This window comes from Leucoraja erinacea, chromosome 26, assembly GCF_028641065.1.
Source record: "Leucoraja erinacea ecotype New England chromosome 26, Leri_hhj_1, whole genome shotgun sequence".
NCBI classification, from domain to species: Eukaryota; Metazoa; Chordata; class Chondrichthyes; order Rajiformes; family Rajidae; genus Leucoraja; species Leucoraja erinaceus.
The window spans coordinates 23088778-23104540 of record NC_073402.1 but is presented as its reverse complement, the minus strand read 5'-3'; the positions used below and the strand labels follow the sequence as shown (position 1 = coordinate 23104540).

The window sequence follows — 15763 nt, the reverse complement described above, 5'->3', positions numbered from 1 at the left end:
GAGTCATGATCTCTCCCTCCCCCATCTTGCAGAGACTGAGCCATGCCCACACTTCCGGGTTTTATAGTCTCAGGAGAGACAGGAGAGAGAATCTCAACATTTTTTAAACACTCATAACTCTTTTATTTTTCATCGATGGGAAAAATTCTCGGCACCTGATGAACGGAGGGGGACTCTGAGTAAGATGTCCAAAATCACAGCCGTACCTTGTAGCGTTTTTTTCTAAAATCAATATACAGCGCAAACAGGAAGTGGTCAAGATTAGAATTTTAATTATATAGATATTTTAGTTCCTATGACAATGACTTAAATTTATACAGAAATTATAGTGCAGCAAATGTGCATCAAGATGCTTCATAGGCACCAGAAAAAATGTAAATGATATTGGGACACAAGCTACATTGGTGGTGCACAAGGAGTCAATAGATATCCACGTGTTGTACATTTGGTGGCAGCTAAAGATTTGGAGGGGGGGCAAAGCGTTGAAGCTTTCTAAACACAAATGAGAGCCACAGATTTTGCTGGAAAGGGACATTTTTGAAAGGGACATTTTTGCAACAAGATTTTTGCAACAAGATGCCTTGGAAGAGCTTCTCCCTCATCCTTTTTCCTATCTCATGACATGCCACCACAGGCAGAGAACTGTAGGAAAGAAATTCAAGCAAGGTGTAGATATATTTTGTTCCAAAAAATTTTGAAACCCAAATTAATACAAGCCAACAACAGACAGATACCACACGTGCAGCCAGTTAAATAGAAAATTTTATTTGTAAATACAAACATAATTGCATTTAATAAATTTATAAATAATTCCAGCATTAGAAACTTACAAAATGTTAATAAAAATCAGTATAAATAGATGTCTTTTCAAGGCAATTGAGAGGGTTTGAATTTGACCATCACAATAAACCCTGCTCAGGTAAATTGCAAGATAAGTTCTAAGGAACTATGTTTATGGCTCAATGTGCAGGGCACATTTTTCCAGTTGTACCACAGAAATGATTCCTTATATGCTGACATCTTTATATTTTTCAGTATGAAAAAACATTTCATACTATGGTAGAAGTTCAGAAACGATTCAACTTTGCATCAAATATTATACAAAGGAAAGCTATCATTCACAGACCACTGGACAGCGAGAGATTGGTGCCACTTAGATCATTTATGTTATTTCTGTTAAAAAAAAGCACATTTTTTTCTCCCCATGAATGCAGCAAATTATCTAAAAACAGGCTTATCTGTCAGTATTAGACAAAAACACAATGAGCAGATGAGCCTGTGGTGAATCTACAAATCTTTCAGTTAATTTTGTAAGAGAATAAAATTGATGAACCAATTAGCATTGCTCATTAAAAGGCAAGAATCCTGTTCACCAATAAATGATCAATGCTAGATCGGGCTCCAGATCCACTTTATTCAAACATAAATACAGCACCATTTCCCACACTCTCACTTCCCAACAGTTAACCAGAACAGATGCACAATCTGAAACTGTGTCACTAACATACTTAGTGCAACTCCGTTTCAAAATCTTTCAACAATTCATCAGAATAAACTCCAATTCCCAAGGTCCCAGAGAGCATTATATACAATCCACACAAGTCATTTATTTAATATTTTTCTGCACAATTTAAGTTCCAGTTTTGGTTGGGGGAGTCGCATTTCAATTCTTAACACACTCAATCTGCACTTGGTTTACAGTATCTATCAACACACTGTGTGGAAACACAAAAAGGTATAGTTCTCCACAGGAGCGGAGAAATTTGCAGGTGGAATTCCCAAAGTGAGAATACATACAAGGCCCATATAAGGTTGGGAAGGTAATTCACTTTGAGTGCAAAGTTCACCAAAAGAAAGTACATTTAAAAAAGCTAGAGACTGATTCAACCCAGTTGGTGTGGATCAGGAGAATTGTATGCACTCATACCTGTCCAGCTGTTTAAGTATCAGTTGTAATGGATACCAAGTTGACCGAGAGGTATCACAGTAGCCCATAAGATTAAGGTGGAAACTAAAAATGCTACCCCAACTTGTCAATTCATTGTCATTCCTCCTTCTGAATTGTGTTTAAATTTGCTGATAAATCTACAAGTCTGCACATCAAGTTTCACCAGTCTGCGCACCACACCCGTCTCTAAATGTAGCCAATAAAATTTCCTCCAAAATTAATTTCATTGCCTGCTCAATATGGTTTTTCGTTCCCTATACTGGCGATAAAAAAAACTGCAAACTTCAGTTTAAGTAATTTGCCAGACGGAAATACAACTGAGCATTGGTGTGAGAAAAACGTACTCACTGTACAAAACTTAACAGAAAATTCGGAAAATATGTTGGGCAGCATCTGTGGAAAAGGAAAGTTAACATTGTAGCCCTAACAAAGTTCTGAAACAGATGCCACACAATGCGATAATTCCCCATATTTTCGAGTTTTGACTCTACAGGTTTTCTACCTTCATGAGAAGATGACTATTCACAAGGACAGTTCACAAGGCAGATGAAGCATTTCTCTGCAGCTCGAATAGTTACCACAAACACAGCAGCAACACCAGGAAGACTGCTTCTGTCACATTAAAAGTGGTGTAAATCACAGCTGTGATGAGATCATTGCCATTATAATTTACGGGAAAGTGCCAATGCGGCGAGTTTGTGATCTATTTTCTTGAATTAATTTCAATGAAGGCATTTTTGTCAGATTGTCTAACACAAAGATCCTGAATGGTGCCCCCCCCCCCCACCCCCACCCCACCACATTGCATAAATTCACTGTGTGATACAGTTGTCTCCCATGTCCTGAGCATATCGATCTGATATCATTGTTCGCAACTCGTCAATGTCTCTGCCCAGCTGCCTCACTTCAGCCAGTTTCTTGGTCAGTAGCTCAGTGTTTTTGCCAGTCTCCCTCTGTACTGGAGTAATGCATTGCTGAGAACAAAGAATCAAACACAAGAATATTATACAGTGACATGGTAAATATCATTTTTCCCAATTTATATAGACTTGCTCTTTAACAGACTTCCAGCCACTCCAGCTCCATGACTCCATGCCTGATCATTGTGTAACCTTAATTCCTCTCTCATTCCTTCTACTGCATTTAATATGAGGCGGCAGGCTGAGAGTGAAATGCTAATTTCAGATAGTCAATGTCAAGAACCAATACTGTAGATTATGGGGTACTGCAATCAGAATACGGTAGTGCCCTAGTCGATCCTGAAAATGGCTTAACACAGGCTTTTCCTTTTGGAATTGTTGGCCATAGCATGATTTAGTCCATTGTGCCTTCCATGTGCCTCTCACTGCCTCTGTATCTCATCTGCCTCATTGATCAAAGCTCAATGGTTTCCATAAATTCTAACTATATATGATCAGAACCATGATCAGCAAGATCCTTTCTGGTCTTAAGCAGCAAAAAGCATTTATTTGCATTTTTTTTATACCACAACATTTATTTTACATGTTAGTTTGTAAATGCAAATGAGATCATTTATTTGAGTAATTAAGCTTTTTAATAGCACGAGCAATACAACTGTTGACACAAAGTTGATCACACTCCTCTTAATCACTTTCACCTTTCAAAGCAAATTTTCAGCGAGCATGAACTCATGAATAAAACACTCTCGACGGTTGCAAGAAAATGTTATTAATCCATTTTAAGATATATCACAATAAATCTCTCAACTCTTGATTTTCAATCTTCTCTACTTGAAATGCAGGGAACTGCGAAGTAGGAACTTAGGGCAGCATGGTGGCGCAGCGGTAGAGTTGCCGCACTGTATCTCTAAACTAAACCACTACTACTGGCTTACCTTCCTCAGCCAAGCTAATTACATCCACCAATCTCAAGTTTCATTGTCTGCTCCCTGGGACACGCATTAGTGTTAATTCCCCAGATAACCCTTCTTGTATTTCACTTTCATTAAGCTAATTTGGCCAATTTAATTGGTTTGTGTCTTGTTTCACATTTGAAAATTGGACTGGCACCTGCCAGAATTCAAGTGCAGTAAAGTGTTGAAAATAAAACTAGGGTCTAAAACTGAACTCCACAAATAAGGTCCTTCTGTCTGCTCAATAATGGTTCACAGCTGCGGCAGAGATGATAGGTACTCAAAGTCAAGCATGAAAATAAAGTTAGCTTGGGAGAAAGATCAACTGCAAGAACTCACATTCACAGTTGTTAGTTAAAAGCAGCTCAACACGAACCATGTATTAAAATGGTGAAGGGGGTATTGGGGATGGGGAAGAGGCAAACTGCAATTCAATATAAACAAACGAATGGGCGGGAAATAGAGGCCTCAAACCCGAGAATCTTAGATTGTTAATGTTTTCCCTTTTTGATGTGGACAAGTTTGTTTGGTGCATGGTTGTTTCTTTTACTTTCTCTCACATTTACGTAACATTTGCTCATTTCATAAGAGAAACCCCTCAGCTTGGTGAGGGAGGTTGTCCCGTGGGTCTCACCGGGGTCACTGTCACCAGGCGGCTCATTACCTCACTGCTGGTTCTCCTCTAGGGACTGGAGACAGATAGAGCGTCAACGACAAAGTAAACAGCCTCCAGATATTTGAGGGTTCATAACGTTAAATTATTGATTTTCTGTAGTGGCTATCATGTATAAAGTGGAAAACGCTACAAATTAATTGAAAATAGCCAACCTGCTCACCAATATCAGATTGCAACCATTCTGTGAAATAATTTAAATCAGCTTTCTATTCTTCCATGATACAATATATATATATATATAAGCTTCTTATCCTGAAAGTACTACTGATGCTGGCGGTAAGGCATTCTGTAACATGACAGAAATGTCATCAGCACTATCACCACGTTGACGATGGGGTGGGTGGTAAGACATTGTAGTGGCTGCGCTGAATAAACTCAACTGAATCTCATTGCTCAATATCAAAAGTACAATCAATCAAAACATTTTTTTAAAAGCTCATTCTGCAAGTATCCTATCTGCATTCTTACCAAGACTTCACATTCTTGCTGAAATGTATTAACCAGAATCAGATGCAATGTTCAAGTTTTGCATAACCAGCATTTAAAAAAATAAAAATAAAACAGGTCCAACATAATTTCCCTGCTTTGTACTCTTTTCATTTATCATTTTAATAAATACACATGCTGTCACTTTGAAGGACATATACAGTGCCCTCCATAATGTTTGGGACAAAGACCCTTCATTAATTTATTTGCCTCTGCACGCAACAATTTGAGATTTATAATAGAAAACATCACGAGGTTAAAGTGCACACTGTCAGATTTTATTAAAGGGTATTTTTACACATTTTGGTTTCACCATGTAGAAATTACAGCTGTGTTTATACATAGTCCCCCCATTTCAGGGCACCATAAATATGGGACACGTGGCTTCACATGTGTTTGTAGTTGCTCAGGTGTGTTTAAATGCCTCCTTAATGCAGGTATAAGAGAGCTCTCAGCACCTAGTCTTTCCTCCAGTCATCCCATCACATTTGGGAACTTTTATTGCTGTTTATCAACATGTGGACCAAAGTTGTGCAAATGAAACAATATATTTCGAAGCAACCATCTACCTTTTATCAGTCCAAAACACTGCTTATTGCCTTAATCATGGATCTATAATTTCCTGGGCTTCAATTTTGTCAGCCATCCTTTTGCACAATAGTATCAAATGCCTTCTAAAAATTCATGCACTCAACATTTATTGCTTTCTGTTCAAACCTTGTGTACTTAAATCAGGTTAACGATAATTTGGTTTTGACAATCCTGTGCTGTCTCTCCTTTATCTATTCCTTTATCTAATTTTAAGTGATTATTACTTTCCCGGATTGTTTTTCTTCCAAGCTTGCTGCAACCAAAGTTAAACTGTCCAGCTTGCATTTTGACATGTCTTTACACATTTTTGATAACAAGGTTGATACTTTTGCCATTGTTCTCTCTATATCTTTTTTATTCACTCTCAGTATATGGATGTCACGGGGACAAGGGGCAGTTAAGAATCAATCACACTGGTAGCTCTGGAGTGACACGAGAGATCAAACCAGGTACGTACAGCATATGTCGTTTCTTAAACAACATCAGTGAACCAGGTGGAGATTTACAACAACCCAGCTGTTTCATGGTACTTCTGATGCTCGTGATTTATTCTAGTTAATTAGCAGAATTTATATTCCGTTGCTGTGATGCTAGATTTAAACTCATGTCTCAAAGTTAATAATTAAGGCCACTGTACACTAGTAAACGTAACAGACCCTTTATGCCCTTTTGTCGGAGGATTGGAAAATTATGTAACCTCCGTCCCCACCACCCCTAGATTCACCCACCACCTTTAGCCTAGATGACCCAGTTACTCTATACAGAGAGCCTGACTCTGCCTAGCCTTGTCGTGCGGAAGCCTCGAGTCAAAGCCTCAATGCCAACTCACAAAACAGCACATGCACCTCAACGCACACCTTTCCCCAAACAGCTGCTGTCATACTTTCACTTCTTACTGGTTACTATGCCTCACAATGAGCTAATCAAACAGCATTGATTTAAACAGCCCCACCACTGCTCTGTTCCACCTCTGCTGTTTATTTTAATATTACTTCCATGCATTTTTTTCAAACAATTTTCTTCCTCCCCAATAACTTTAGCTCTTGCTGCTGGTTCTTGTAAACTTCACAGTCTTCTGATTTACCACTAGCCACTACTACTTTGAATGCTCATCTTTGATTTATTATTTTCCTCAATCTCCCTTGTAACCATGGATAATTTACCTTTCTTCTGGGATCCCTCTTTCCAATTGGAATAAATCTGCAGAGCATTACTAACTAGCTGTTTTAATATCCTCCACTCCCCCTCCCCCACCAATCTTTCTGTCTATTTACTCCACTCCAGACAACTATCTGCAGACATTGTCATTGCACTGATGAAGATTGAGCACATTGGTTGTGGACCCCAGGTGTTCGCTCACAAACTGCATCCAGAATTCTACTATGTTGTGATCACTACTCCCAAGTGGAAGCTTAATTACTCCTACGTTGTTATTAACTCACTACTAGGTAGGTCTGTTGCATAGTGGTCAAAGAGACAATCCTCAATGCACTCCACAAATTGCTCTTTAATGGTTACCCAGTTTGATTAGTCCAATCAATATGCAAATCAAAATCACCCATATTGAAGTTCCCTTTTTACATATCTTTGATATGCTTTGTCTTATTGAGAAACACCATAGGGACATATCGACTACTCTCACCCGTCTTCTTTCCCTGCTGTTATTCCCACCGAAAGTGATTCCAAAGTACTGCATCTATACGCATCATGCTGGTACCTTTTATTGACTGATGTTACCCATCTGGACAGGGGGGTGAGGAGGGGTGCAAACTACAGTAGCTGTATTTGTACATTTTATTGCATGCAAGCCACACACACACACACACACACACACACATACACAAAATGAAATGGGCAGCAAATGGCAGATGATGCTTAATAGGAGGAAATGCAAAGTGATTCATTTTGGAAGGAAAAATTGAGAAATTTACAAAAAAAAGGATATGGTTACAAGGTTGCAGAGTAAAGGAGGCTTAGAGTATAGGTGCAAAGTAATTAAAAGTGGCAAGGCAGATGGTGAGTCAGTTAATAAGGCATACACTGAATCTTAATTATAAATGGTCAGCCACAGCTGGTGTAGTGTGTTTAATTCCAGTTGCCTCATTACAGAGAGGATGTTGACACATTGTACAGGACCCACAGATTTATAAGAATGGCTCCAGGGATGCAAGGTTATAATTACATGGATGGATTAGGGAAGCTGGGACCACTTTCTTCAAAGGGAAGGCCAAAGGGAGATCTGATAGAAATTCCAACATGTTGATAGGTCTGGACAGAGTGCATCGGAGGAGAGTATCCCCCACTGAAGGAGGGGTTCAAAGAAAAGTAGGGATAAAAATCAGGAGTGACACAAGGGAAAACTCCCATTCATCATGAGGTTGGAATCTGGAATACATTGCCTGCATATGTAACAGAGACAGGTTCCAAAAGAGCCCTCAGAAGGAAATTAAATAAATATAGGAAACTTTTGTAAGCCTGAGAAGAGGTTGGAGTGGAACTAGTGATTTGGACAGAAACTTTGGTGCTGTAACAATTCTATGATTAGATCATCCTTCAACATTACACCTTTCCACTCTTTTCATTGTTCTTCCTAAATCTTTCTCTTGTGGCCTGCTCCATTTTAACACTGTGCAACTGTAAGGCCTTCTACACTACTATCTACCACTCCTAATCCTTCGTGAAATCTTAATACCCTTAATAAAATGCTGTTTTTTCCCCCAAACATTGCCAATTTAGTTTAATCTTGCCCAATCTGACTATTTATTTTTTTTAAACTTTGGGATTCAAAGTTTTGTTGCCGGGTCTACTAATGCAATGGCAGATACTATGATATTCCACCCATCTATTTTTAGATATCTAGCTACCCAATAATTACATTGTTCAAAGAGCACAAGGATACACTGAATACTTACATTGTATACCAAGGAGGAGAGAGAGGCTTGGATCTTTGCCTTGGGTTCTCTGTGTGAGGATGTTGCAAATTGCTTGTAGATCTTGCAGATTCTTGGCCAGCTCTCTGTGCAATTTCTCTGATAGCTGCATGCACTCCAATGGTAGTTGCTTACTTTGGTCCAATTGTCCCAAGTGCTCCTGAAGAGTCAAGTTCTTTTCGATAAGTTCCTGATTCTGTGCAGAAAGCTGAAATACAGAGCAATGTTAAAGTGATTTTGAGAGTTTGGTATTCAATTCCTCTGGTAGATCAAACATAACTGAAAGGTGCCAAGATGATGAAATGACAACATAAAATTAAATGCATATTAAGCAAACAAAGCAGTGTACAATGGAAAAAGCCAAGCAACCCCAAACAGTTTGAAGCTCCATAGCTCTACCATGGTGTAAAATAAGCATTTATAAAAGATGGTGGCCACTTGAATGCCCCATTCTCACCGAGGCTGCAACCAGCCCAGCATTCTGACATTTATTTCCTCAACATTGCCTTTTTTAATTTACATTTGCATTGCAACTGTTGCAATAATATCTTGAAAATAGTTTGTCACATCTATTTTTTTGTAACATAAAGGTGAAAAGAGCCATATTAATTTAAAAAAATTACATCTTAGCTCACCAAGCTAAAAGGAGGTCAAACAGTAAGCGCCCAATGCAAACTATCTATCAGTATCAGTTGAACCACTGGTTCAGGTGGTTAATGAGACTTGCCAAATAAACAGCCTTGCCCAAATCAGGTTTGTTTTTAATTACAGCAAACAATAATTTTGTATAAAAAAAAATTACAATGTTAATGCCAAAATAATGTCAACATAATTGAGATCAGTCTTTGGAATGCAAATCCTCATAGGAATCACTCCTTTCAAATATCAGTTGTCTTTGATTAGGCAGAGGCTATTGATTCTTTGATTAGATTAATCCTATTTTTTTTATTTTAATCTGCTCACATTACCTACTGTGTAAAATAAGGTTAAAACTTTGGCATGTGTCAAACCGAACAAGTGACAGTTAACCATGAGTTGGTTAATTAAGAGGTGGTCCATGCACTCCATTCACTTTGCTTCTACATTGGTCTAGCCAATTCCCCGACAGTGATTAGACCATTCTTTCTTTGCTTCCCTATCTCAGCCCAGCTGTGCCACTGACAGAGTTCCAGAATCAGCCTGGGTGCTACCCTGGTAAAGTTCAGGATGTTCCTTCAGCCATGTCCCTCCATTATCTTTCTTCCACCCTCCAAATACCACTTTGCAAAGAGTCAGATAAATCTTTCCTTGTATAAACAAGGCTCTGAGAACACACAATGAATATATCAGATTAAAAAATGGCATAAGATAGAAATCTTAAAGATAGAATATGCTGGAAACACCCAGGTCAAGCAGTACCTGTGAAAAACAGATTTGGTATTTCATGTCAAAGATTATTCATTAAAAGTCATAAACCACCTGAATAAGGAGGTAATAGATGGTGGCATTTCATGGAGAGGGCAGTTTTACCAAGTGCTAGCTAAATAATTTAGTTTAGTTTATTAATGCCATGTGTAGTGGGGTACAGCAAAAAGCTTTTTGCTGCATGCTATCTATCGAGTCAGTGAAAAGACCAAACAAGATTACAATCAACAGTGTAGATACAATATAAAAGAGAATAATATTCAGTGCACGATAAAGTCCAGAAAAATCTAATTATAGATAGTTCGAAGGTTTCCAATGAGGTAGATGGGAGGTCAGAACCGCTCTCTTGTTGGCGCAAGGACGGTTCAGTTGCCTGATAAGAGCTGGGAAGAAACGGTCCCTGAATCTGGCAGTACGAGATTTCAAAAGTCTGTACCTCTTGCCTGATGGGGGAGGGGGGAATTTCATATAAAATGTAGATGCACAGCTTATCTGATAGCTACAGTCCAAGACACAACAATGCATTTTATTCTGCCTTGAACTGCTGTAAACAAAGTGGTATATGTCAGGTACAAATAGCAGAGATCAAGCAAGTCCCTCGAGTACAAGGGGTGTAGTGCACTTGAGGAAATCAGCAGAGCAAAAAGTTTTTCAAAAATCCCCCTTGCCTATGTTCACCTATTACCAGCCATGCTCTGCCCCGTCCCTCCTCTTTTCCAGCTTTCTTTCCTGCCCCATGCAATCCGAAATGTCACCCATCCATGCTCCAGGGATGCCACCTGACCCACTGAACTCCATAAATTGTGTTCCTTTCTTTTGCATAAACCAGCATCTACAGTTCCTTGTTATTACAAGGAATGCATGGTGAGCTAACCAAGTAGATACAGAATTGGCTTTGTAGAGGGAATCGGGGTGTGGTAATGGAGGGCTGTTTTCAGATTGAAAGCCTGTGACCAAAGGTGTGTTGTAGCGATTGCTGCCGAGTCTCTTGCTGTATGTCATTTATATATTAACAATATGGATGAGAATGCAAGTGGCTCATTTAGAAAGTTTTGCGGGTGACACCAAAATTGCCGTGGACATTGGAGGTGGTTGGCTGTTTACAACAGGATCTAGAGCAACGGGGAAAGTGAGCAAAGGAATAGATGGCATTTAACACAGCAAAGTTAACGACAAAGTGATGCATTTGGGAAGTTAAACCAGGGCAGGACTTGTATAATAAATGATAAGAGCCCTGGGGAGTGTTGTATAATAGAAATCTAGGGGTACAAGTGCATAGTTCCCTCAGAGTAGTGACATAGGTAAACAAAATGGCAAAAAAAGAGCATATGCTGTGTTGCCTTCTTTGCAAGGGGCATTGCATACAAGCATTACGATGTGTTGCAGTGTATCAAACACTGGTGAGACTGCACCTGGATTATGTGCAGCTCTACAAAGGTTATGATTAAGCTAGATGAAGTGCAGAAAAGATTAAAAAATATTGGCTTGAGTTTGAGGAGCCTGATTAGGCTGGGATTTTGTTCCCCTAGAACCAGGCGGCCAAGGGGCACTGATAAGCTGGATGGTTGGAGTCGTGACATCATGACAATGTTGGATGTACACATCAATGATTGAAAATTGAAATTAGTGAAAATAAAAGGATGAAACTGTTTAATACTTGAGTAAACCAACATAAAGGAGCATAGCTGTAGTTATTTGAAGCCACTTATTTCAGACGCAGGATTCATCTCGAGATCTGAAAGCCTGTATTAGCTGTATTTCTCACCTCTTTCATTGCCTTTCTCAATAATTGTGATCCATTCCCTTTCTCTGACAGTTCTTCTCGAAGACCTTGGCTTGTCCCCTCTTCCTGAACAACCCGTTCCTCCAGGGCCTACGGATCAGTGCAGAAAATAAAGTCATTGAGCTATGCAGCACAGAAACATACCCTTTGACCCAACTTGCCCATGCCCACCAAGATGCCCCAACTACACTCGTCCCACCAGCCTGTTTGGCCAATATATCCCTCTACACCTTTCCTATCCATGTACTTGTCCAGATGTCTTTTAAAATGTTATTATAGTGCCTGCCTCAACGACCTTTTCTGGCAGCTCAATCCATATACTCATCCGCTGTGTTGGCCCCTCAGGTTCCTATTAAATTGTTCCTCTCTCACTTCAAATCTATGTTGTTAGTTCTTGTTTCCCCAACTCTGGTTAAAAGACTGTATTCACCATACCTATTCCATGATCTTGTACACCTCTCGGATTACTCCCCCATCCTTCTGCAATCCAAGGAATAAAGTCCTAGCCTGCCCAATCTCTCCCTGTAGCTCTGGCTCTCGAGCCCTGGCAACGTCCTCATAAATGTTATTTGCACTTTACCCAGCTTTAAACCATATTTCCTATAGCAGCATGACAAAAACTGAAACCAATACTCCAAATGTAGCCTCACCAAAGTCATGTACAACGTCGTAACACAACGTTGCTAGGGTCCTGACCCAAAAAGTCACCAATCCATTTTCTCCGGAGATGCTGCCTAACCCACTGAGTTACTCTAGCATTTGTGTCTACCATTGACAAAAATCTGCACAAGCAGTCCCTTCTTATTACATTCCAACTACTATTCGCAATACCATGACTGATGAAGGCCAATGTATCGAAAGCTTTCTCAACCACCCTATCTACCTGTGACACCACTTTCTAGGAATTATGTACATGCATTCCGGGATCCCTCTGCTCTACAACATTCCCTAGGGCCCTACCATTCACGGTGAAGTCTTGCCCAGGTTCGATTTCCCAAAATGCAAAGCCTTGCACTTTTCTGTATTAAGCTCCATTAACCATTCATCAGTGCACTTGCCCAACTGATCAAGATCCTGTTCTAATCTTGATAACCATCCACTTTAGTGTCATCTGCAAACTTATGTTTGTATGCAAGTTGCAGTTTCGACCCTCTACAACCTTATGTGTTCTGCACTCATCCAAACCATTGCTGTAAACCCCAAACAGCAATGGGTTCAGCACTAATCCCCGAGGCACACCAATAGGGACAGATCTCCTGTCAGAAAAAACACCTTCCACCACCACCTTCCATGAAGGCAATTCTCTATCCAGTTGACTAGTTCTTCCTGGATCCTATGCAATCTAATCCTCCACAGCAGCCTACAATATGGAACCTTATCAAATGCCTTGCTGAAGTCCATAAAGACAACCTCTCTATGCCTCTGCCCTCAACCTTTTTGGTTACTTCTTCAAAAAACAGATTTGTTGGGCACGATCATCCAAAGCCCATCCATCCATATGCCTCTATATCGTCCCTGTCAACCACAGATGTTAGGCTCAGTGCTTTATAGTTTCTAGACTTTTCCCTACTATTCTCAAAGTAGTTTGTTATTGGCAATCTTGGACCATTAGAATGGCTTGTACAGCAATAGGACTTGGTATATTAGATACGCTCACCAGATGAAAATCTCCATACTTTTCAGTGTAAGTGCGCAAGTTAAGAAGTAACGATTCACCTGCCTGAATTCAACAATTTTGTACCAGAACTGGACAAGATTGCCCATTTGGAAATTCTTCCCAATATTATAGGCTGGTATTGAATGTCACTCCCGAAGCTCAAAGTGGTGCATTCACTTTGTATCAGAAATCAGATTTGAAAGTCTCCTTACCTGTATTTGTGAGGCAAGCTGTTCCATTTTCCTTTGTTGTTTATCGACAATCTAATAAGTAAACAATTAGAAGCAACATTCATAAAGAGCATGATTTATCAGATCTTCAAATCACTACACGGAATGTCTGCATATCCAATTCTCCACCTATATTTGTAAGCAGGACAGTAGGGCACATACGGAGAAAAATGTGAGAGCAATGATCATATTTTGGTATTTACAGTGAATATTTCTTAATTCTAGATGCTTTTTGCCTTGAGTACGATTACTCTCCTGCAGCTCCAGTAAAATATCCACTAGAAAATGAATTTCCCCAAAAATGAAACCCTATAACTCTCCATCAACAGGGCTGCAGTGCTCCATTTCTAGACATACCACATATGAGATCATTAAGGATTATGAGGACAAGTCCAATTTGGCTGATTATTACTCTAATGAAATTTAGATAATTATTATCCAGACCAAAGCAGTATTTATTCTCTAATAACTTGATCAACAATACCTAATTCGAGTTTAGTCTGGACCACATGGCTTCAAAACGCAAACCACAGACTTGGTTCAAAGATGCAGAGATGGATTCCAGAGGTGAAATGACAGGTTCCTTCAAATACCAAGGCAGCATTTCAGAGGGCAGCATCAGCACTGGTAAAATTAGCAGCTCAATCCATATATACTCATCATCCGCTGATTCAATAGTCCAATAACTATTTTATCAATTACCCAGCTGCTTGGAACAATCTAGATGACGAATTGGTGGTGGTGGCAATGCTGGCTGAACCTACCATTTTATAAGCAAGCATAGAAAATGAAGAAGCTTGAAAACCACAGAAAGTGAACCCGCTTTAATGCCCAGTGCAAAATAATTAAGGGGTAGAACATGTCCACAAAATCTAGATTTTAAAATAAATAGAAAAGAAGGAGAGAAAATGTGCTGAACACCATATTTGGATTCCCATAGAGGATATGAATGGCTGGTGCCCACTAAAATACCAAATAGGCAAAGCTGATCGAATCTATAAATAAACTAACAGAGGCATAATATCAAAGTATGGAATAAACTGAAAAAAATCACGAGCTGCAAATGATATTGACTATTTAATACATTCTGCAAACAAACATTAAAGAAATGTGACAAACAGGAATAAAGCCATCTACAAAGGTAGGTAAAACTTTAAAAGGAATTCAAGGGCAAAGTTTCAGATATTCAGACACACATTTTGAAAAGTAAATCATGCCAATAATCCCTTATTAAGAATACCAAGTTCCAAGATTTGCAAGTGGGTCGAGGAACACATTATCTTGGAGGCAATGTTGAACCTAATAGCACTGGTTAGGCTGCAATTAGAATCCTATGGCCTATTCTAGGTGACCCAGTTCAGTAATTGTGCAATTTGTGCAGAAATTAATTAAGCAATTGTATTAAAATAATCTGGGGATGAGCTTTCATTTATAAACAGACAGGAGAAACTGGATATTAAGTATTAAGATCAAAGTGATTTGACAGAAGTGCTCAAAGCAAGGATGAAGTTGTAATAAACTAAATCTTTGTCAATTTTAGAAAAAAAGTTAGAGCAGATTCTGCAATTAGCCTTTGAAAGATAAATGACTATGCCAAATGCATGCGGGATAAAGTAAAGAAATGAGAATGTGGCCCACTCTTTAAAGGTGCTTCCACTTAAAGATCTTTTGTTTCTCCATCTTTCTTGACGTCCTTCTAGACGACTACTGCGTTATGGCCACTGAGTTATTCTAGCATTTTGTGTCGACAGAATTCACAATTCATGACTCAAAATTTTGATTTCCAGAATGAAATTCACTCAAACTTTGTGAAAAAATAAATCTAGATTCTCCGACTCCACATTTTTCACTTTTGGACCCAAACAGTCTCTACTCTTTCCTTGATTATCCTCGCATCTCTAAAGTATTTTTAGATTTCTTTTTAGTCCGTTTAGTGAATGTCACAATTTTTAAACAGCCAGAGAGATGGTTGAAGCAGGTCATTCAGTTTACAATGTTATCTGTGACCGCTCAGGAAATTTCAACTGAGTTCTCGTCATTTTGTCCAGATTATAGTATGGGGGGGGGGGGGCAGACTATCAGTTGCTGGAAAATCGGTGTTCAACCTATATGCAAATAACTCAGCAAGAATAAAGCTGCCCGCTTGATTCAGAACCAATCCACCACCGTAAGTGTTTGTTTCCTC

At 39.2% G+C, this 15763-nt stretch overlaps 1 protein-coding gene across 1 annotated transcript in view; it reads right to left on the bottom strand.

Moving 5' to 3' along the window:
- Nucleotides 1–744: 744 nt before the first annotated feature.
- The window catches only part of cep85 (centrosomal protein 85), a 54123-nt gene continuing 39104 nt past the window's right edge, over nucleotides 745–15763 (bottom strand). The window contains 5 exon segments of the mRNA XM_055656419.1: nucleotides 745–2886; nucleotides 2888–2922; nucleotides 8487–8712; nucleotides 11674–11781; nucleotides 13561–13611. Of these exon segments, the coding sequence (XP_055512394.1) occupies nucleotides 2761–2886; nucleotides 2888–2922; nucleotides 8487–8712; nucleotides 11674–11781; nucleotides 13561–13611 (546 nt within the window). The 3' untranslated portion in view covers nucleotides 745–2760.